The 22,926-nt window shown below is 38.7% G+C and overlaps 1 protein-coding gene across 1 annotated transcript in view; it reads right to left on the reverse strand.

The window, feature by feature from the left end:
* The window catches only part of LOC126259958 (voltage-dependent calcium channel subunit alpha-2/delta-3), a 941,077-nt gene that overhangs the window by 168,873 nt on the left and 749,278 nt on the right, over positions 1 to 22,926 (reverse strand). The window contains exons 17-18 of the mRNA XM_049957069.1: positions 13,657 to 13,702; positions 13,346 to 13,524 (exon numbers count right to left, since the gene is read on the reverse strand). Of these exons, the coding sequence (XP_049813026.1) occupies positions 13,346 to 13,524; positions 13,657 to 13,702 (225 nt within the window). The remainder of the gene's footprint in view (positions 1 to 13,345; positions 13,525 to 13,656; positions 13,703 to 22,926) is intronic.

The raw sequence follows: 22,926 nt of genomic DNA on the forward strand, positions 1-22,926 counted from the left end.
GCTCCAAAAATACTTCTGTTCATATCAAGCACACCAACCCCCAACAGTAGTAACTCCACTATGACAGCAGTCACCCATCCCATGTCAACAAGTCTTTTTGTTACAGCCTTGCCATCTGTGGCTGCCTCTTTTGCAATAGAAAGAAGGAGTTTTCTAAATATACTGATAACCTTACCATGGCCATTATTGACAGATGATACCATACCCAGCTCATCCATAAACCATCTTGTGTGCCGTTTCATCCTCTGAGTCTAGAGCCTTATGGCTGTGAACCAGCCACTGACAAGCACTCCTCTGACCATCCATATCACCCTGGGCTTAAAAAGCTCAACCACATCCTTCATCACAGCTTCAACTACCTCTTGTTGTGCCCTAAGATGAAAGATATCCTAGCCACTGCCTGTCCAATATACAGCATATCCTTGTCCATCCTTATTGCTGTCCTACACCCCATGTTTGTTGTTGACCCAGCTGCAAGACCTTCCACATACCCCACCCGCCATCTCCTATGGTAGTCCAAACACAGGCGTTTTGTACCCAATAAAAGGCAGGGCCACACGTGAAAGCAGCCATGCTATACATCAGCTATGCTACAATTACTGCACAGAATTCTATGTGGACACGAGATGTAACTAACTACCTACTTGCATGAATGGTCACTGCCAAACTGTGGTGAACCACAAACTAGATCATCCAGTTGCTGAAAATGGTGCACACCACTACACAAATTTCTTCAACAGGTTTTTCACTATATGGGCCATTTGGATACTCCCTCCCAGCACCAGTTCTTCTGCACTACGCAGGTGGCAATTGTCTCTCCACATTATCCTGTGCTCTTGCAATCCCCCTGGCCTATATCTCCACTAAACTGTTTTCCATTGCCTCTACTTTCTTTTCCCCTTCCCTCTTCTGTCCACACCATTCCTTTCCTGACCAGATCATGTACTGCCTTCTCTAATGAATCTTCCTCCCCTGCCCCTCCCCCATTCTTCACTGATCTCTCTCCCCCCTCCCCTTTTTCCACCACTCTCCCTCTTCATCCCCACTTTCACCTCCACCATTCTCCCATTTATCCCCTCCCCTCCTTCTGTACCCCTCCCACACTCTTATGAGTCGTATGTGCTCTACCCCCAGAATTCTTCTCATCTTGTGAGACTTGAGTTTCTCCTGGCATATACAATGTTCAAATAACATAGGACTGCATCTAGGCAATGTCGTCAACAACCATTGATATTTTGACAGGAGCATATCCTGTCATTTTCAAGGCAAAACTGTATCAAGTAAGTACTGTGCAAGGGAATTTAAAAACTCAGTTTTGCACAGAAATTCCAGAAAGCAGGCCACACACACAAACACTGTGAACACTAGTGCCATCACAGTACCAAAGACAACTGACATCAGAAGTTGTCGATAGTGAAAATTAATATCCAGTGGGTGAGGTAGTATTAACTTTGCACCTGTGTTTTTTGACAAAGAAGAGAGCAGGATTCTACATGGAATTTAAACAAAAATCTGCAAGTCTTTTTATGGGATTACTCACTAGTTTAATTTCAACTGCTTCCTTAATAACACTCTCAAATAGCTGGAAGTGCAAGCCACAACCTTTGTGTTGTTATATTCCAAAAGGTGACTTGTGCCAAGACAATGTTCCACAATAGTGGATTTGCTCAGCTGTTGTAATTTTGTGTGACACTTATGTTCAGGAGACCAGTCCTCCACAGTTCTGACAGTCTGTCCAATATATGACATGCCACAACTGTAAGGAATACAGCAGACACCCATATTACACAAACCAGGATCATCCTCTGTGGAACCTAAAAGTACCCTAATCTTAGACGGTGGACAAGAAACACATTTCACATCATACTTCCATGAAACACAACCAACCCCATCAGAAATGCTCCCTGTGTAAGACAAAAAGGGTGCAGAATTTGGTGCCGCCTCAGTATTATCAGCACTCACCCTATACATAGTTGGTCAATAGCACAAATCATGTCTAACCTGTCTCTCACTGTAAGCATTGTGAAGAAAAGTGACCTTAAGATGGGCTTATTCACCAACAAAGTCTCAGGGTCTGAGATGATGGCGGCCCTGTGAACCAAGGTATGAAGCTCCCCTTCACACTGAGCCAGATGGTGACAACTATCAACCTGTAGACACAAGTCAATGGTGAGTAGGCTTCCTACAAATAGCATTTCCAAATGTGCCAACAACCCTCCTCCTGACCAGCACATCAAGGAAGAGAAGGCAGCCATCCTTTTCCCCCTGCACCATGAAACCAATATGTGGGTGGATTGAATTCAGGTGTTCTAAAAAGTCACTCAAATTCTGACTGCCATGAGGCCAAACAACCAAAGTGTCATCTACATATTTGAAAAAACACACAGGTTTCAAAGCTGCTGATTCCAAGACACATTTCTCAGAGTCTTCCATAAAAAAAATTGGCAATAACAGGTGACAACAGGTTTCCAATTGCAGCTCCATCTGCCGATCATAATACTGTTTGCCGAACATAAAGTAAATGGAAGTTAACACATGTCAAAATGGGTTCACTAATTCAACACCAAATCCGACCTGAATCAATCATAGCAAATCAGACAGAAGAATGCAAGTGAAGAGAGAGACCATGTCCATACCTACTAGAATATCAGTTTCAGCCATATGTATTTCTGTAATCAATGGAAGAAATCCGCTGAGTCCTTAATGTGATGGTCACGCCATCACACTAGTGAGTTCAACAGAGTAGCAAAGTGTTTTGCTACAAGATACAGTGGAGCACCGATGTTACTCACAAGCAGCTCAAGAAAAAATCCCTCCCTTGTTGACTTTCAGAAAGCTATATAACCTAGAAGGAACAGCACAATAAAAATGAAGAGTCTTGATAGTCTTCTGCAACAAGGAACTTTTCTTCAGGAGACGGCCAGTCTTTCACTCACTCAACACTTTTTGTTGTGATGCACTGAATCAGATAGTAAGCACTGCATCTTTTAAACGTAATCCTGCTTGGCGAGAACAACTGTAGCATGGGTAAAATAACAATACCCAGATCAACTCTTAAGTGAACATACAGGATCCATTACACTCATCAGCAGTTTCATTTAATGACTGCTTATCAAAACTGTCAGCTTTTTCTTATGATTGGCTGGAAGGTGTTTCACAGTCACATTCTGATTGGAAATTTCATTCTGTAACTGCCCGTATTTGGTGAAGTGAGAAATTTCCATGGCTCTTAGTATCATGCTATATATCAACGGAGAAAGCTTTTCATGATGCAGCTTTATCCATGCTAGTTACATTTTACAACAAAGCCCAAGTGTTTGCCAGTGGTTGATTTTATTAATTCTGTTGAACAGGCTGTTTTTAATCTACCTCCTGAAGTTGCAGAGGAAGCTAGGAGGGAGGCATATTGTGTGCTGACTGGGACACATTCACATAACAGCATGATACCATAACAGCAGCTGAGACGGCTGCTTTACTTTCTCTTAGAGTTGATCCAGATATTGTTATTTTACCTGTGGACGATGGCAATGTTACAGTTATTTTGAACAAGCTGGATTTCATTCAAAAGCTGGAGTGTTTACTTCCTGATTTAGCAAATCACCAGATCAGTGAGAGAAAGACTAACAGGCTCCTGAAGAAAGTTACATATCACAGGAGAATATCAACTCTCTTATTGTGATGGTCCCCCTAGTTCACATGGCCTGCCTAAGGTCCACAAGGAAGGGATTATTCTTAGGCTAATTGTGAGTAATATTGTGTAGCAAAACACCTTGCAACTCTGCGGAGCCCACTAATCAGTCAGTGTAAGCATTATATTACATCAATCATACAGAATGTGTTTGAATGACTCATGATATTCTAGTAAGTTTTGATGTCATCTCTCCCTTCATTAGTGTTCCTCTGTCTGATTGGTTACAATTGATTGAGATTTGGCTTGTCAAACCTATTTCAATGTGCGTTGACTTCCATTTAGTTTTTATTCAACAACCAGTGTTACGAGAGGCAGATAGAATTGCAATGGGAAGTTCATTGCCGCACATTATTGACAACTTATTTATGGAAGACTTCATAAAACATGTCTTTGAGTCAGTAGCTTAGAAACCAGTGTGTTTTTTAGATATGTAGATGATACTTTTGTTGTTTGGCCTCATGGCAGTGAGAATTTGACAGACTTTTTAGAACACCTGAATTCAATCCACCCAAATATTTGTTTCATGATAGAGATGGAGAAGAATGGCTGCCTTCCCTTCCTTGGCATGTCTGTCAGGAGAAAGCTTGATGACATGTTGGGACATGCCATTTACAGGAAGCCTACTCACATTGACTTTTATCTACAGGCTGATAGTTGTCACCACCTGGCTCAGTGTGAAGGAGAGCTTCATACCTTGGTTCACAGGGCCACCATCATCTCAGACCCTGAGACTTTGTTGGCTGTATAAGCCCATCTTAAGGTCACTTTTCTGCACAATGCTTACAGTGAGAGACAGGTTAGACATGAGTCGTGCTACTGACCAACCATTCACAGGATGAGTGATGACAATAACGAGTTAACACCAAATTATATGACCTTTTTGCTTCATACAGCGAGCATTTCAATTTGGTGTTGGTTGTATTTTGCAGAAATATTATGTGAAATGTGTTTTTTGATCACTATCTAAGATTAGGGTCCTTTTAGGTTCTCTAAAGGATGATCTTGGTTTGTGTAGGGTGGGTGTCTACTGTATTCCTCACAGTTGTGGCATGGCATTATTGGGCAGATCATCAGAACTGTGGAGAACTGATGTACTGAGCATACATATCACACACACAATATCCAAGCAAATCTGTTACTGTGACTGTTGGTATGCAACAAACCAGACATTCAGGCATGACTTGCAGCTATTGGGATAGTGTTATTTAAAGAAACAGTTTAAATGAAATTAGCAAGTAACCTTGTAAATAAAGACTGAGGTTTTTATTTAAATTCTGTGTGGAATTCTGCTCCCACCATTGTCAAAAAACAGAAGGACAGAGTTAATGCTACCTCACCTATTCATTATTAATTTTCATTATCGATAACTTCTGATGTCAATTGTCTTTGGTTGTATGATGGGACTAGTGTATACAGTGTGTGTGTGTGTGTGTGTGTGTGTGTGTGTGTGTGTGTGTGTGTGTGTGAGTATGTTTGTATGGTCATCCTTCTGGAATTGTTCTGCAAACTAAAGTTTTAAATTCTCTTGCACAGGGCTGACATGCTGCAGTTTTGCCTTGAGAATGACAGTGTGTACTCCTGTGGAAATATCAGCAATTGTCGATGACATTGTCCAGCTGCATTCCCATAATTTATTTCAATCCTTTCACCTTGTGGCACAACCAGTAAGTCATCTACCAAAAGACCTGTCCCACCCTATTCCACTAACTCCTCCTGCCACACAACACCTGTTGGAACCAGAACAACTGCTCTGTTCACCATTCAACCTGCCATCCTGGTATAAATTGTCTGAAGATGGTCACATACTGGCTGAAACCAGTAACCATAACAAATAAATATTTTATTGTTGTCAAGAGTGTTTTTAATCCCTTCTTAAACCCCTAAGTAGGTTACAGAATTCATCGGATCACTAAAAAGTAGTGATTCTGCTAGCTGTGATTGTATTTCTAGATAAACATCAAAATCTTGTGCTTATTTAACAAGATTACGCTTAAGCTATTTTGTAACCTATTAATGACTGTGGGCACACTTCCTGACAGACTTATACACACACACACACACACACACACACACACACGCACTGAAGCGACAAATGAAAATTTGTACTGAGTCTGGAATTCAAACCCAGGTCTCGTGCTCACTAGGCAGGTGCACTAACCACTATGCCACAGTGGCACAGTGGCTTTGCACAACTGCATAGACTAACCTGCATGCCTCCCTCCTCAATACAAATTCCCATTCATGCCTTAATCAAATGAAACTGTACGGTTCCAGAGACTTTTTGAAGTCTCAAACACCTATGAATTTTATATATATATTTCCTTTGAGCCTTTTCCAAACTGCTTGAGAAAGTGGAGTATGACAGAATACCGAGTCATTTAATTAAGCATAACTTGTAAACTGACTTGTTTTGGTTTTTGTGAAGCATTCTCCACAGAGAAAACAACACAACACATCTCAAATGATGCAAATGATGTGCTAGCACAGCTAAACAATAAAAATTATCATGCTGGAATATTGAGTGTCTATTGTGTGGACCACAAAATGTTATTCAGGAAACCAAAGAGTTACATAATCCTTCTTACATGGTTGGATGCTTACCTCCACTACAGAAAGCACCAGTTGTGTTTAACAGACTGTATCTCAGGCATGAAAATAACTTCAGAAAGGGAGAACATAACCAATGGAGTGCCATAATGACTGGTTTTTAACCTACTTCAATGATCTACATCCATCTCTACAACTATGTTCTGCAAACCACAGTGATGTGCATGGCACAGGGTACGTTCTATTGTACCAGTTACTATTCCATTCCATTCAGGTATGGAGAATGGGAAGAAGAGACTATTTAAACGCCTCTGTGCTCACTTTATTAGGATAATCTTCCATTCATGATTCCTCTGTGAGGTTCTATTTGGTACAGGTACCACACAGTTGAGCAATACTCTAGGATGGGTTACATGAATGTTTAGTTAGCAATCTTCTTTGTAGATTTATTGCATGTCCATAGTATTCTACAAATAAACTGAACTCTATCACCTGCTTTACCTATGACTGAGACTGTGTGTTCAAATCCCTACAAAATGTTACATCCATTTGTATAAATTGATCAAATCCAACCTTTACCCATACATATTATAGTCACAGGATATAACTTTTTTTAAGTGCACAGTTTCACACTTCTGAACATTTAAAACAAGTTGGCCATCTTTGCACCAATTTGAAATCTTATCAAGATCTGACTGAATACCTGTGCAGATTCTTTCATGCAGTACTTTGTTACACATAATTACATCATTTGTGAAAAGTCTGAGGTTACTAAATGAATTTACATTCTCCACAAGGTCATTAATATTCAACACAAATAGCAAGGGTCCCAACACATTTGGCTGGAACATTCCCAAAATTACTACTACATCCATTGCTGACTCTCCATCCAAAATGACTTGCTGCATCTTCCCTGGCAAAAAAACCCCAATCTTGTCACAAACATTGCTTGATACCCCATATGATCATATTTTTGATAATAGGCATAGATGTGGCACAAATTCAAATGGTTTTTGAAAATTAAGAAATACTCCATCTACCTGACCGCCTTTTTTCATGGCTTTCAGCATGGCACATGAGAAAAGTGTGAGTTGGGTTTCATAAGATAGATGTTTTCAGCATTCATGGCAGTGGGCATGTAGGAGGTCATTCTGTGTGCGATACCTCATTACGTTTGAACTCAGAATATTTTCTATGAATCTACAACAAATGGCTGTCCAAGGCTTTTAGAGATCAGTTCAAAAACTGTAATGTTTGCTGATGACACACACATACTAATGAAGGATCCAGACTCAACCTTAGCAGACAAAGTTCAGATTACACATAAATGGTTCGGAGCTAATAGTTAAGGATTTAATTTCACAAAGACCTACATTACATAATTTCAAACAAACAACAGAATTATATATTAATGATCAGATATAGATTACTTAATGAAGCACAGTGTATAAAGTTCCTTAGTGTCCAACTGAATAACAAGATAAAACAGTGTCAGCACTTGGAAGAACTAATCAATGAACTCAGTTCAATCTGTTATACCCAAGGAAACATTTCTCACTGTGTTGACATAAAGCCAAGAGTGTTGACTCATTATGAATATTGTCACTCCATGTTGTCTTACAGAATTATCTTCTGAAACAGTGCATCTAAAGTAAAGAAAGTATTTGTTTAGCAGAAGAGAGCAGTAAAAACAGTGTGCAAAGTGAACAACAATATATCTTGGTAAAGCCTTTTTACAGATTTAGGATTTCTTACATTCAGTTTCCAACACATATATTCCTTATTGGGTTCTGTTGTCGATAATAAAAATGATTTTTTACTAAACTTTGATGTACTGTCATAATTTTCATATGCACTTCACCTATTTGTTCATGAAATTGTGTAATCTGGTGGTATAATATTCAGTAAGATCCCATATGACATAAAAAAAGGAACTGGGAACCACTGCCACTTCAACAGAAAATTAAAAATATAACTCATTAGCCACTCTATCTGCAAATCATCTGAATATAGAGATACAAGGATTGAAAAGTTCTGTTACACACATGACAAGAATCAATCATCTGAATATAGAGATACAGGGATTGAAAAGTTCTGTTACACACATGACAAGAATCAGTGTTTATTATAAAGGTGCATGCATCATAAATAGAACTCAGTATTTATATATATAAAATATTGTATTTGTAAAATATAACTGTAATCAAGTAAATATTAAGCTACTAATAGCAGTTAAATAGAATCTACATAGTAAAACTGAGGAGGCAGCAGCTTTTATTTGAAAAGTTGCTGCATATGGAGAGGGGAACAGATCAAAATCACTTTCTGATGCTGTCAGATCTTGAAAACATTGCTCAAATTCTTCCTTGGAGAAATTAAAATATGTGAGTAATGCCGGAAGTCTTTGTTAACAACAGCATCTTGCAAGGACGATAATTTAGGAAAATGAGCTAGATTTTATTTTTCCAGTTGTCACCCTAAGTGTCAATTTCATTTTAAAAGCTCATAAACTATCTACAAAATGAGTAATCACAACATCCTTATCCTGTAGTGACATGTTCAAAGCATTCAGACGGCTATCTGATTCTGCTATGAATGCAAGATCGCTTTTCCATGCGGGATCTTTCGATTCAGGAAAACATGTTATTTATTTCCATGAACATATTTATCCCATCTACTAGAGGCAAAAATCAATTTATTAATTCATCCTGACTACACCAGCAGCCCTCAGTGTAATAAGGTAGGCTACCATACTGGCTCTCAGTATTCTCAAAAAAGTATTTAAATTGCCTGTGCTGTAGTTCATGCTTCATTGTGTAACTGGTTGTATGAATACCACCCCTCATCACATTTTTTAGGTTAACACTCTTTGCACATTAAGTGCTCCTGGTGAACTGTACAGTGGACACTCCCAATTTCATTTAACAATGACAGCTTTTGCTTTATCTCCTTCAGCAGTGTATTTTCTCCTTCAGCAGTGCAACAAAACTTTATTTCTTCCCTGTCATTACTGGCACACTGTCTGTAAGAACAGAAACTAATGAATTCCATGAAAAGCTTATATTTTCAATGCTTCTTACAACTAAACCTAAAATATCGCTTCAGGTTGTAGTGTTCTTCAAGGCTACCACATCAAGGAGCTCTTTTCTCACCTCATGCTCCTTATTAACATCTCTTCTAAAAATGGCAAGCTGGACTGAGCCCATGACATCAACACTTTCATCAAAAGCTAGAGAATATGATGCAAAATCTTTACAATGCATAATGGTCATGTTCCATATAAGCACCATCTGAAACTGTTGTACTTGAGATGAGCACAAATGTTCCATTTCAACTACTACACATTCCTTTTTTAAATTGCCATCTTCAAAGGGGCACAGGCATTTTGTTAAAAGCAAAGCTATTTTGTAATTCACTTGAACAGCAAACTCCATTTATCTTTCTTCATCTTCCACATCTTCTTCAGATAGCTTCCTTGTAAGTTTAATAAATTTTCTATGTACAATCAGGTCCATCACATTTTTCACTTCCAAATTCTTTTGTGTGGTGTGACTTAATGTCACTGCCAATTAAATTTTCTAAAAGAATTTAATGCTTTGTGAATTGCTAAACATTTCCCAGAACTATATTTTTCTCTAAACAATCTCTAATTCAAACCATCATCCGCAATATTTTCCCGCGACCTGTTAGAAATAGGTTCATTTCAGCAGCTGCCTGAGTGCACCAGGTAACAGGTGCCACCGCGCTTGTGCAGCTACGATGACGTAGGAGGCCTGTATGATCGTACGTGTTAAACATTAAAAGATCTTACATTATGTCATAAAAGAAACAAGACATCGGAGGACATTCCAAGAGCATCAGAATTTTGTAACACATACTGAAATCTGCACATTTAAAGTGCATATTTAAAGTGCAGTCGAATTAAGTTGAGTGACGCTGAGGAAATTAGATTAGGAAATGAGACACTTAAAGTATTAAAGGAGTTTTGGTATTTGGGGAGCAAAATAACTGATGATGATCGAAGTAGAGAAGATATAAAATGTGGACTGGCAATGGCAAAGAAAGCATTTCTGAAGAAGAGAAATTTGTTAACATCGAGTATAGATTTAAGTGTCAGGAAGTCGTTTCTGAAAGTATTCGTATGAAGTGTAGCCATGTATGGAAGTGAAACATGGACTATAAATAGTTTAGACAAGAAGAGAATAGAAGCTTTCGAAATGTGGTTCTACAGAAGAATGCTGAAGATTAGTTGGGTAGATCACGTAACTAATGAGGAGGTGTTAAATAGGATTGGGAAGAAAAGAAGTTTGTGGCACAACTTGACTAGAAGAAGGGATCGTTGGTAGGACATGTTCTGAGGCATCAAGGGATCACCAATTTAGTATTGGAGGGCAGCGTGGAGGGTAAAAATCGTAGAGGGAGACCAAGAGATGAATACACCAAGCAGATTCAGATGGATGTAGGTTGCAGTAGGTACTGGGAGATAAAGAAGCTTGCGCAGGATAGAGTAGCATGGAGAGCTGCATCAAACCAGTCCCAGGACTGAAGACCACAACAACAACAACATTTAAAGTGCAACATTCATATGTCAAGATTCCCAGTGCAGTATGCCTCAAACTGATATTCAGCTTTTCAGTGAGGTTTTCGAGATGTAAATTTTCTTGGAGTACCAGTACTGTATTATGTTTGGTTCTTTATTATGGCATATATATATGTGCTAGAAGATGAAAACATGCACTTGAAATGCAGTGAACAGTTGAAACTAGCCAAGAGTGTGGAATAAACACTCCGTTTCAAATATATTGACTGCCTCAATGGAAAAGATTAATAAAAGAAAATTTCTTTCAAATCGACAAAAATTACTTCACTGTTCTGCAAAGGCATTAATGCTTGACTGTCAGAAATATGGAATTAAAATAAAATCTGAAACTAATAACACATTTTAGCCTTCCGTAAATATGTGAATGTATTTTAATTCATTTGATAGCTCCCGGCCACAGAAAACGGTTTTGTTTTCATTTCACATGAGAGCTGTAAATGAAGAGGGAACAGCAAAACCACTAAATGTAGACATGGGTCACGTGGAGACTACCCACTTCCCCACTGTAAGTCAGACTGCTCTGCGCACCAGCCCCGGAACTATGATATTTCCGAACTGGTGCAATACGAGATAGTGGTGCCACCCCAATATGCACGCATTCACAAATCAACTTATGATTAATTAAGAAATCAACTTAGAAACTTTGCAAAACATTTTTCCCGGTAGCATCTAGCTGCTTGCTCCAACTGCTTTCACAGCCAAGAACCACAATTCTGAAGCCAGAAGCGGGAGGAGGTACTACTCAACTGCGCATGCGCATGATCCCACTCGTAACTGCAGAAACGAATCTAATGTAAACAGTTGTGAGGTCACGCACATTGGAGGCAATTTGTTGTCACGAAGCATTGCATAGTCTTCCTAAAGCCTTGACACATTTTGCTGTTGGCAGACGCTTGTATGAGCACTGTTTTTTTGTTGTATATGGCGCATTTCCTTTCCAATTTAAGTTTTATTTTCGTTTTTCCTCTTGTTCATGTTTTATTGCTGCATTATTATTCTGCAGTAGTGGGATACAATAATACCCTTTGTTAGAGTATCGATTTTTATCAGTCAAAACTACAAAAATTTAACTGAAAACAAAAACAATGAAAAACTCCTGGAATCCTAAAAAATTCCCAGGTTTTTCCCGGTTTTCTCCCAGACAAAATAATTCCCGAGTTTTCCCCGGATCTACCGGTTGTCCCGGGTCATATACACCCTGCAAACACACACACACACTCATGCAAACCCAACTCACACACACATGTGCTATATGGTCAGTAGCAACTATCATGTTCACAATATTGCTATGTTCCATTCTGGATTTTTCACTAAACAGATAGGCCTACAATTCTTCCCTTTTGGGGTTGAACTATGAAGGCATGGTTGAAGTTACCCAATGATGACTTGATATGACTGTCAATCATGTGACCTCATTGTTACAACTGATCCTATTATGTTAAAAGTCAAACAGTTGTGTGAATCCAATCTTGATGAGGCAGCCCTTGCGCATGCACATTTCCCCTCCCTCACCAACCCTCCCATTATTGATTTATTACATTTATGGCTAGTGCTATGTCCTTTCAGCAGTCATGACTGGACAGAGAGCATAAAGTTTACAATAATATTACCATACTAAAATCAATAAAAAATTGCAGTTGAAACTATTCTTGTACTCACTGTGCTATGATACTAAAATGAATAATTTAAAACATAATGTTAAGAACTAGATTACAATATACTTTACAATAGTAATACAGTCAATATTACAACACAGTGTAAAAAAAAAATAGCAGAGTTGCACTGGCACTGAGCCGCAGCTCAGGTAGACACTGTTCTATCACCACGGAAGTATTCTTCAGTACTGTACAAACTTTGCTCTTGTAACATACACAAAATTTTAGCTGTAAACTGTTCAATTGGTAGTGACTGAAAATCCTTAGATAAAGCATTAAATAATTTTATGGCTCAGATAGCTTTCCAGTTAGTTGATGAAGTTTTCAAAATTGCCATTTGGGGAATGGTACACAGAAACAACAATTAAGTTAGCATCTGGCAGTACCAGAGTGACCAGTTCAAGATCCAAGTCCATTCAGAAGTTCTTTCTTCATGTCATGGCATTACAACGCTGTGTCTGTATATGTGTGGATGGATATGTGTGTGTGTGTGCGAGTGTATACCCGTCCTTTTTTCCCCCTAAGGTAAGTCTTTCCACTCCCGGGATTGGAATGACTCCTTACCCTCTCCCTTAAAACCCACATCCTTTCGTCTTTCCCTCTCCTTCCCTCTTTCCTGATGAGGCAACAGTTTGTTGCAAAAGCTTGAATTTTGTGTGTATGTTTGTGTTTGTTTGTGTGTCTGTCGACCTGCCAGCACTTTCATTTGGTAAGTCACATCATCTTTGTTTTTAGATATATTTTTCCTACGTGGAATGTTTCCCTGTATTATGATTACAGAATAATTATCACTGCTACTTTGGTTCTTTGCATGTTAAATATCAAAATTCATTTTCTGAGACACACACTTACAGAAATATGAGTCCTTCTCCATTTTCTTCATGTTAGGATGTCCATCTCTGAGTGGTGATCTTGGCCTCAGTGACATCCATTTCCATCCAGGCTTACGAGTTCTTGACAAAAAATGGAGCACCTGTTCTTCAGGTGTTTTAAATGTATTTTCAGAGGCATAGTTGTATTCACAGTAAACCCTGAAAATCAAAGTATGGTCTTCATTATGGAAACACCAAACTGGATTGTGAACATAAAAGGTCTAAGAGCACACTGTCAATTCATTACATTAATTATAACCATAACACAAAAGACATCTTATCAGTAATTACCATTCTGGGTGCACTCGCCAGTTGTTCCCTTTGAAAAATTCTGTAACTGTAACAGAAGAAAATTTTGTCAGTTAGAGTGAAAACTACTCTATATCAATGTAATTTGCTTCTGATTGTGTTTAAAAACAGTGCCATTAAAAGTTATTTAGATATTTACAAGGATAACATCTTTCATAAATTTTACAATATGGTACTCTAATGGTACTCTACTAACTGTTACTTGGAGTGTCAGCATTAATGAATAAAATGTATAATGGTGTGGATGATAGCTAAAGAGATTAACAACAGCAGGTCAGCATTTCATAAAACTTAATGTATTCCTAACTGCTGCATGCAGCTTGTATAAAAGGCACATAAAGATTTGTATTTGTTTAAGTCAGTTTTAAGTAGGTTTAACGACACAAGTTAAACATCATTAAAATGTACTGGTGCCCATTATCTTTCAGAACATATTGTATCAAAACAATTAATGAACTCTTTAATGAGAGTGTTATCTTCATTGCACAACACAAAGAATGGGTGAGATACTGAGAGCACGGCAAACATTAAAAGCATACTCTGTTGCTGCAAACCTATTACAGCTCTGACAGCAGTTATTGATTACTAGGATAATCATTGGAAATTTTTACATGTGTTGTAATGAACATAAGTAATTATAAAATAATAAATACATAAGCCACTTTAAAACTAACAGCAGTAATGGTGTATACTAGACTCTGTCATATCCACAACATTCTCAAATGTAGCAACATATCCCCATAACAAAAACATAGTCGAAGGAAAAGAAAGGAAATGAAACAGTAAATGAGTACACATTCTCTGCAATGAATCTCTATTCTGTGACCTAACCGAAATGTCAAATGACCCAAATCTATAAACACAGGTATGTGCACACACAAACAAACAAACACACACACACACACACACACACACACACTCTCACATACGCACACACACACATGCACACACACGCAAGTGGGTGTGCATGCACACGTTCAAACACACACACATACACACACACATAAAACACAGCAAGCCACAATAACGTCAGCATGTATAGACAAGGTCTGCATATAAAATTTTGGCTGTTTCCAAATTTGTGAATACTTTTCTTAAAAACTGCAATTTTGGAATTCTATATGTACAGACAGTAAAGAGCAATTTTCCTATCGTGTAATAGAAAGAAAACTAAAAAAAAAAAAATGGATGATACTGTAACTTCAACAAAGATGTCTGGATAAAAAGAAGACCAAATTATGTTTGCTCATGGCAAAATCTGTCCAAAAACAAAATTATTTGCAAGCAAGAATGGGCACAAGAGTGTATTTCACCCTCAAGATGAAAAAAAATTAGTTTTATTTTAACTATTTCAATTCACTAAATAGTTTGAGGTCATTTATTGTGGAAACTCAACCTATGGGGATAATATTTTCAGAGTAAAGAAATTTGTTTAACATTTAGATTTCACGTTCAGTCAAGAATATCATAGAGATACCACCTCAAAAACTCCCTCCTCTTTGATCCCACCCTTCCTTTCACAATGACCTTCAAATATTTGAATTTTTCCAAGCCCTATGTATCAGTAAACTAATATTGGAGAATCAAATCTTGATGGCACAGGCATCCTAAAACCAGTTCTGCTCCTTCCTCAAGATAATGGCAGTATTCAGTCCCAACTAACATCTACCAAATTGAAACCCTTGCCTTCAAACACCTAGAAGACCACTTTAGATAGCATCTCCAAAAGGTTTCCAATTTATTGACAGCCTGGTCCCAATTTGGAGTACCAGTGCCCAATAATACTAATCTTATCCTGGTGTGAAGAAACCTTGGGCAACAGAAGAAATACTTCAACTGAATGATGAAAGAATGAAGAGGAAAAATGTTCAGCAAAAGAGTTCAGGAAAGTTAAAGGCATCAGGAGGCAGTGTTGACATGTCCTTGATAATACAAGCTAGATTTCAGAAAAACAAAGACACATTCATAGAATCTGTTGATCTATAAAAAGCATTTGCCAATGTAAAATGATGGAAACCTTAACTATTCTCGGAAAAATAGGTGTAAATTATAGGGAAAGATGGAATGTAACAAAATTATGAAAAGGAAAGTTGCTACTCACCATATACTCACCATAGTTGACAAAAGCCTTAATGGCCGAAAGTTTTGTAAGAGTCTTTTTGTTGAGCCTATCTGTGACTCAACATCTCCGCCATATGGTGAGTAGCAACTTTCCTTTTCATAATATTGCTACATTCCATCCTGGATTTTCCATTGTTTGATAGGGTAATACACAATATGTATGAAACCAATAGAACTATAAGAATTATTTTATCCATTTTGTTTACAGAACACTGCAGCTGCCTTCATAAGCCACAAGTAGGAAATACAGCAGCTAGCCACAACCTTTTTTTAATGATTTATTGTACCATTACTAGTTTTGGGCCTGAGCACATCATCAGATGGAAGAATATTGGTCCACTCAATATAACAGTTTGGGACGTTCCATTTCCTCCAAGTTTATTCTCGAGGCTAATAACATGTTTGGTTCAAATGGCTCTGAGCACTATGGGACTTAAGATCTTAGGTCATCAGTCCCCTAGAACTTAGAACTACTTAAACCTAACTAACCTAAGGACATCACACACATCCATGCCCGAGGCAGGATTCGAACCTGCGACTGTAGCAGACCCGCGGTTCCAGTCTGCAGCGCCTAGAACCACACGGCCACCGCGGGCGGCAATAACATGTTTGTAGACAGGCATGCAGTGGTGACGCTGACGATACACACTTTGACGAAGCATAGTGCTTCAGTGCTGTTGCAGAGAGAGCTCACAGCAGAATGGTTCTGCTGACGTGTACTGCCCGCTTATATAGAGAATGTGTAACCTTGGTTGCGTAACGCGCTGAAGACGGACTTAGACTCAGCAGGCACCAGCCAGCAGGTGTTATCCCGTATGCGTGCTGTAAGTAAATCTAGCAGCACGCTACGCTGGTGTGTCCAGGCCTGGCGCCGAGCTAAGTCGGGCGGGCTGTGTTTATTAATAATTATAGTACAAAGTAATATCTCAGTTACAGTTACATTTTCAACAAGTACACCAAGTCCTTTCATCCATACATGAATTGTTTCATCATTACTAACTTTTCTACAGGGACGTGTATACAATGTAAAAGGCAAATTACTATATACATAACTAGATCTACTTTGCGTCTTTGGGTCTATACCACAATGCCATGTTTTGTAGGTGATAACATAAGATTCAAGTCCAGGAAGGGCAGCATTTTCACAACGAACAATGGCTAGTGTAAACCAGCCATTACCAGAATTTCCAGTAGTGACGTCCAAAGTAAAATTGACCCTGCAGCCACAGAAGAATATTGGTCCATTCAATATAACAGCTTGGGCTGTTCCATTTCCTCCAAGTTTATTCTCGAGGCTAATAATATGCTTGTAGACAGGCATGCGGTGGCGACGTTGATGATACACACGTCGACGAGGCATAGTGCTTCAATGCTGTTGCAGAGAGAGCTCACAGCGGAATGGTAACTGGAGATATTACTTTGTACTATAATTATTAATAAACTCTGATCCTTGACCCCTGTAACCACTAGTCATACATCGCGAACCGGGGGCTCAAGGATGCAACAATATGAAAAAATTCAAAAACATAGTGTCGCACTGCCCGCTGAGTGCCTAGTGAGTCGGTGACGCAACCTGCCCAACTTGGATCGGCACCCGGCCTAGACGTACCAGCAGAGCATGTAGCTAGATTTACTTACAGCGCACATACGGGATAACACCCGCCACCTGGTGCCTGCTGAGTATAAGTCCGTTATCAGCGCGTTACGTAACCAAGGTCACTCGTTCTCTATATAAGAGGGCAGTGCATGCCAGCAGAACCATTCCATTGTGAGCTCTCTCTGCAACAGCATTGAAGCACTTCTTTGCGAGATTTAATTTTATGTAAAGGAGGGCTTTCCATGAAGACACAAACGTAAACCTTGCAAAGAAGGCAATGCTACCACCTGATGATGGGCTTGGGCCCAAAACTAGTAATGGTACAACAAAATAATTTCAGGAAACCTTTCGGCTGGCTGTAGTATTTTGTACAGTGTAATAATAAGAATGGAAGACCAAGAATGAAGTGCTCAGATTAAAAAAGGTGTAAGACAGGGATGCAGCTTTTCTCCACTGCTGATCAGTCTATATGTTGAAGAAGCAATGACAGAAATAAAAGAAAGGTTCAGGAGTGAGATTAAAATTCAGTGTGTAAGAATGTCAATAATAGAGTTCACTGATGACAGGTGAAAGTGAGGGAGAACTACGGGACATGTCGAATGGAATAAATAACTGAATGAGTACAGAATGCAGGACCTGTTGAATTGAATAAATAACCTAGTGAGTACAGAATATAGAATGAGAGTGAAATGAAGAATCACAAAAGTAATGAGAAGTAGCAGAAATGAGATTAGTGATGAACTTAACATCAAAACTGGTGACCAAGAAATAGACAAAGTGAATGAATTCTGCTACCTTGGAAGCAAAATAATACATAACAGACAAAGTAAGGAGGACAGAAAAAGCAGACTAGCAAAGGCAAAGAAGACATACCTGCTAAGAGAAGTCTGCTAGTATCAAAAATTGGCCCAAATTTGAGGAGCAAATTTTCTGAGAATGTACACTTAGAGCACAGTATGGAAGAAAATCATGGAATGTTTGGAAATCAGAAAAGAAGGTAAGCAAACAATTGAAGATTTGGTGTTATTGCAGCATGTTAAAAAAATTGGTGGACTGAAGAAAAGAGGAAGTTCTCTGCAGAATCTGCAGGGAAAGGAACATATGAAGAACACTGACAAGCAGTAAGGACAGTGTCATAGGAAATGCCTTGAGACATCAGGGAATAACTTCCACGATACTATAGGGAGCTCTAGGCAAAGTCAGACACTGGAATAAGTCCAAAAATGGAGGATGTTGGGTGCAAGTGCTACACTGAGACGAAGAGGTTTGCACAGGAGAGGAAGGTAAGCGGGCCACATCAAACCAGCCACGAGACAGAGGGCCTAAAACAAATCTCCTGTGAACCCCTTCATTAACCCCTCATATTTCCCTGCCCTCCTCAGTATTACTACCTGATCCTATTTAACTGAATTCTTTCATGAAGAAAAGTTCACAATCATATTTTCATTCACTGCATATTATTTGAAAAATTGGTGACATAGTGTAATCCTTACTTTTCCTGTAAATGAGGGCCAACTACTTAGCAACAATACTTCCTTTTTTATAACAATATCAACACTCATAGTTCTGTTGATCATTGGAAAAGAATGCTGCATATTTCCTATTGCTGCTAATGCTTGAGAATCCTGTCCAACTTGAAGAGAGGACCTCTGTGACTTCCCCAGTGTTGCACCCCTGCAAAACCATTTAGAATCAGCCTTCAGTTTAAAATCTTGATATTCTTCTCTGAGCATTAGTCGGCTTGACTGTTCTACTTTTTTTCATAAATAATTTCAGTGTCAACGCAGAGAGAAATAATAGTTTTTATTTTTTATGAAATGATGCCTGAATGATAACACAAAAGATATGCGTTGGCACCATACAAAAACAGACTCTGACTCATTTATTTTATGATGAGTCCATGTTCTGAGAACCAATGGCATTGTAGACATATAATATGATGTACCTCTATCTCTGTTATAGACTTCACATATCTGAAATGTCTGATAAAAAATAATTTCTCGACTGTTAAAAGTCTCCAGCCCTGCTACAGTGTCTACTTTAGGACCACATACTGCAGCCACAGTAACTCAACTGTTACTATGTCCATAAGCGTCTGTGTTCGTAAGTGTGAAATTCAATAAGCATCTGCAAAAGACTGAAGGGCCTTACAAAATCACTTGGGCACCTACTCCATTCTTCATACTAATAGCAATATTATCAACAGCTTTATATATTATAAGCCACAAATGCCTTCTCCCCCTATAATAACACAGCATCACGAGTCTGTGTCAATGCTGCTGCAAGTGCGGCTGCTCAATGACTGACGCCGTCTTAAGAGAAACATCACTTATATAGCACTTCCTTATCTAACCACAGTGCAGCTTACGCAACCTACCAGAAGTGGATTTTAGCCCAGCAGAGCTCAAGTAAGCTGCACTGTGGTTACATAAGGTAGTGCGATATAAGCGACTTTTCTCTTAAGATGGCATCAGTCATTGAGCAGTCGCACTTGCAGCAGCACTGACATAGACTAGTGATACCACGTTATTATAGGAGGAGAAGGCATTCACGCCTTACAGTACATAAAGCTATTGATAATATTGCTATTAGTTCAAAGATTGAGTAGGTGCCCCAGTGATTTTGCATGGCCCTTCAGTCTTCTGCAGATGAGTATTGCTATTAGTACGAAGAATGCAGTAGGTGCCCAAGTTATTTTGCGGGTCCTCTGTGTGTAATGCACTGCAATACATAAAAAGGGCATTAAAGAAGAAGCTCCTGCTAAAGTAAGCTCCTCCTAAAGTAGACACTTTAGCAGAGCTTGAGGCTTTTAGCAGTTGAGAAATTATTCAGGGTGTATACGTGGACAAGGAAAAAAAATTCCTGAATTTCCCAATTTCCCGGTTAGAAGTACACTTTCTCCCAGATGAAAATACACTTTTTCCATGTTAAGTAACAGTATACCTTTCCTTAGAACTGTAAAGAACTGTAAAACTTATTAATCCTTTCAATGTTTGTGGTTTTATACACCGGCGTAGAATTTCCCGGCACTTTAGAAAACAAAACTCAGGGGAAAAAACACGTTTTGGAAAGATGTGTACTGCATATTTTCGTATTACAAAAGTATAAATACGAATTCCACCAAATGCGGAATGTTACTTTCCAAAGGATTGAAATCGAGATTGCGATGTGCTTTTGTAAGCCAGTCGTAGCTCATGTCAAGCCATCTCGCTAGCCAATGGCAGCGGATATTTGGAGCATAGGACATGTGATGTAGTCAGCCAATAGCGACATCACTGTTAAGCAGCGTGAACACACAAATAGGAAAAGGTAATGGTTTAAATTAATATACATAGCATTGCTACAAGAAAAGAAAAGCTTTCATGTATAATGTTGGATTAATAAGCTGCAAGAGAAGCTAAGCTTTCACACATAATGTTTTTTTTTTTTTTTTTTTTTTTTTTTTTTTTTTTTTTTTTTTTTTTTTTTTTGCGCATGTTACACTTTAAGATACATCACACAAATGTCCCAGTAAAATTTTTAATGACGACAAATGTCTGATCTTCTGGGCTCTTCTGGGCTCGAAAATATTCTAAATGGTCATCCTCAAAGATTTGATTTTTGAATGAGACTCAAACGCTCTGTGATTTAAGAAATTCATCAGACATTTGCACACAGAGTTTATCTTGTGTAAAAGGAAATTTACTTTACTTGAAAATAACACTTTTCAAACAACCATTCGGAAAATTTTCCTGTGATCTGTTAGAAATAGATTCATTTCAGCAGTTGTGCCAGATGACAGGCGTCGCCGCGCTTGTGCAGCTATGATGACACAGGAAGCCCATAGGTTTGTACGTGTAAAACATTAAAAGATCTTACATTATGTCATAAAAGAAACACGACATTAGTGGATACTCCAAGAGTCAGGGAATTTTGTGAACCATATTAAAAGGTAATTCGGGTTAAAGTGCACATTTGTATGTCCAGATTCAGATGTATATTTTCTTGGAGTACCAGTACTGTATTATCTCATGTTTGGTTCTTTATTATGGCATAATGCCACATGTGCTAGAAGATGAAAACGTGAACTTGAAATGCAGTGAACAGTTGAAACTAGCCAATAGTATGGAATTGAACACTTTGTTTCAAATAAATTGACCACCTCAGCAGAAAAGATTAATAAAAGTCAAATTTCTTTAACAAACCGACAAAAAAAAAAAAAACTTCATTGTTCTGCAAGGCGATTAACGCTTGACTGTCAAAACGGGGGAAACAAAATCTGAAACTAATAACATATTTTAGCGTTCTGTAATTATGAGAATGAATTTTAATTCACTTGATAGCTGCTGGCCACAGAAATCTGTTTTGTTTTCAATTGACGTGAGAGCAATAAACGAAGAGGAAACAACAAAATCACTTAAACATGGGTCACGTGGAGACTACCACCTCCCCACAAGAATTCAGACCGCTCTGTGCATCAGGTCCGTATCTACGATATTTCCGAACTGGGACAATATTAGATAGTGGCACTCCCCCTCCGTTGAGCGTTTGAGGCAGGACGCCAAAAATTAAAAAAAATCGGCTTTTCAAAAAATCTTCATTTTGTAGCGCACATCTTTCTGAAGAGTCTGATACATGAAACATATATGTTTGAGGGAACGTAAGACATGTTATTTAGTCTTAAGTGTGCCAAAGTGCAGTGCCATGCCTCTTCACATAGCATTCTTCCATCGCATGTCTCTGTATTTCGCTCTCTGGAAATCAAACGTGTAATATTTAGTAATGGGTGCTATCAAACTATATTCAGGCCTGTGGAAATTAAAATGTCCTGTGGTGCCTCTCCTGCCCCAGTCAGCCGGTTTGACATCTAAATCCATATTCCACAAGCCACCTGATGGTGTGTGGCGGAGGGTACTTTGAGTACCTCTATCGGTTCTCCCTTCTATTTCAGTCTCGTATTGTTCGTGGAAAGAAAGATTGTCAGTATGCCTCTGTGTGAGCTCTAATCTCTTTGATATTATCCTCATGGTCTCTTCGCAAAATATACGTAGGAAGGAGCAATATACTGCTTGACTCCTCAGTGAAAGTATGTTCTCGAAACTTCAACAAAAGCCCGTACCGAGCTACTGAGTGTCGCTCTTGCAGAGTCTTCCACTGGAGTTTATCTATCATCTCCACAACGCTTTCGCGATTACTAAATGATCCTGTAAAGAAGCGCACTGCTCTCCGTTGGATCTTCTCTATCTCTTCTATCAACCTTATCTGGTACGGATCCCACACCGGTGAGCAGTATTCAAGCAGTGGGCGAACAAGTGTACTGTAACCTACTTCCTTTGTTTTCGGACTGCATTTCTTTAGGATTCTTCCAATGAATCTCAGTCTGGCATCTGCTTTACCGATGATTAATTTTATATGGTCATTCCATTTTAAATCACTCCTAATGCCTACTCCCAGATCATTTATGGAATTAACTGCTTCCAGTTGCTGACCCGCTATATTGTAGCTAAATAATAAATGATCTTTCTTTCTATGTACTCGCAGCACATTACACTTGT

This window comes from Schistocerca nitens, chromosome 5 (assembly GCF_023898315.1).
Source record: "Schistocerca nitens isolate TAMUIC-IGC-003100 chromosome 5, iqSchNite1.1, whole genome shotgun sequence".
Classification (NCBI taxonomy): domain Eukaryota; kingdom Metazoa; phylum Arthropoda; class Insecta; order Orthoptera; family Acrididae; genus Schistocerca; species Schistocerca nitens.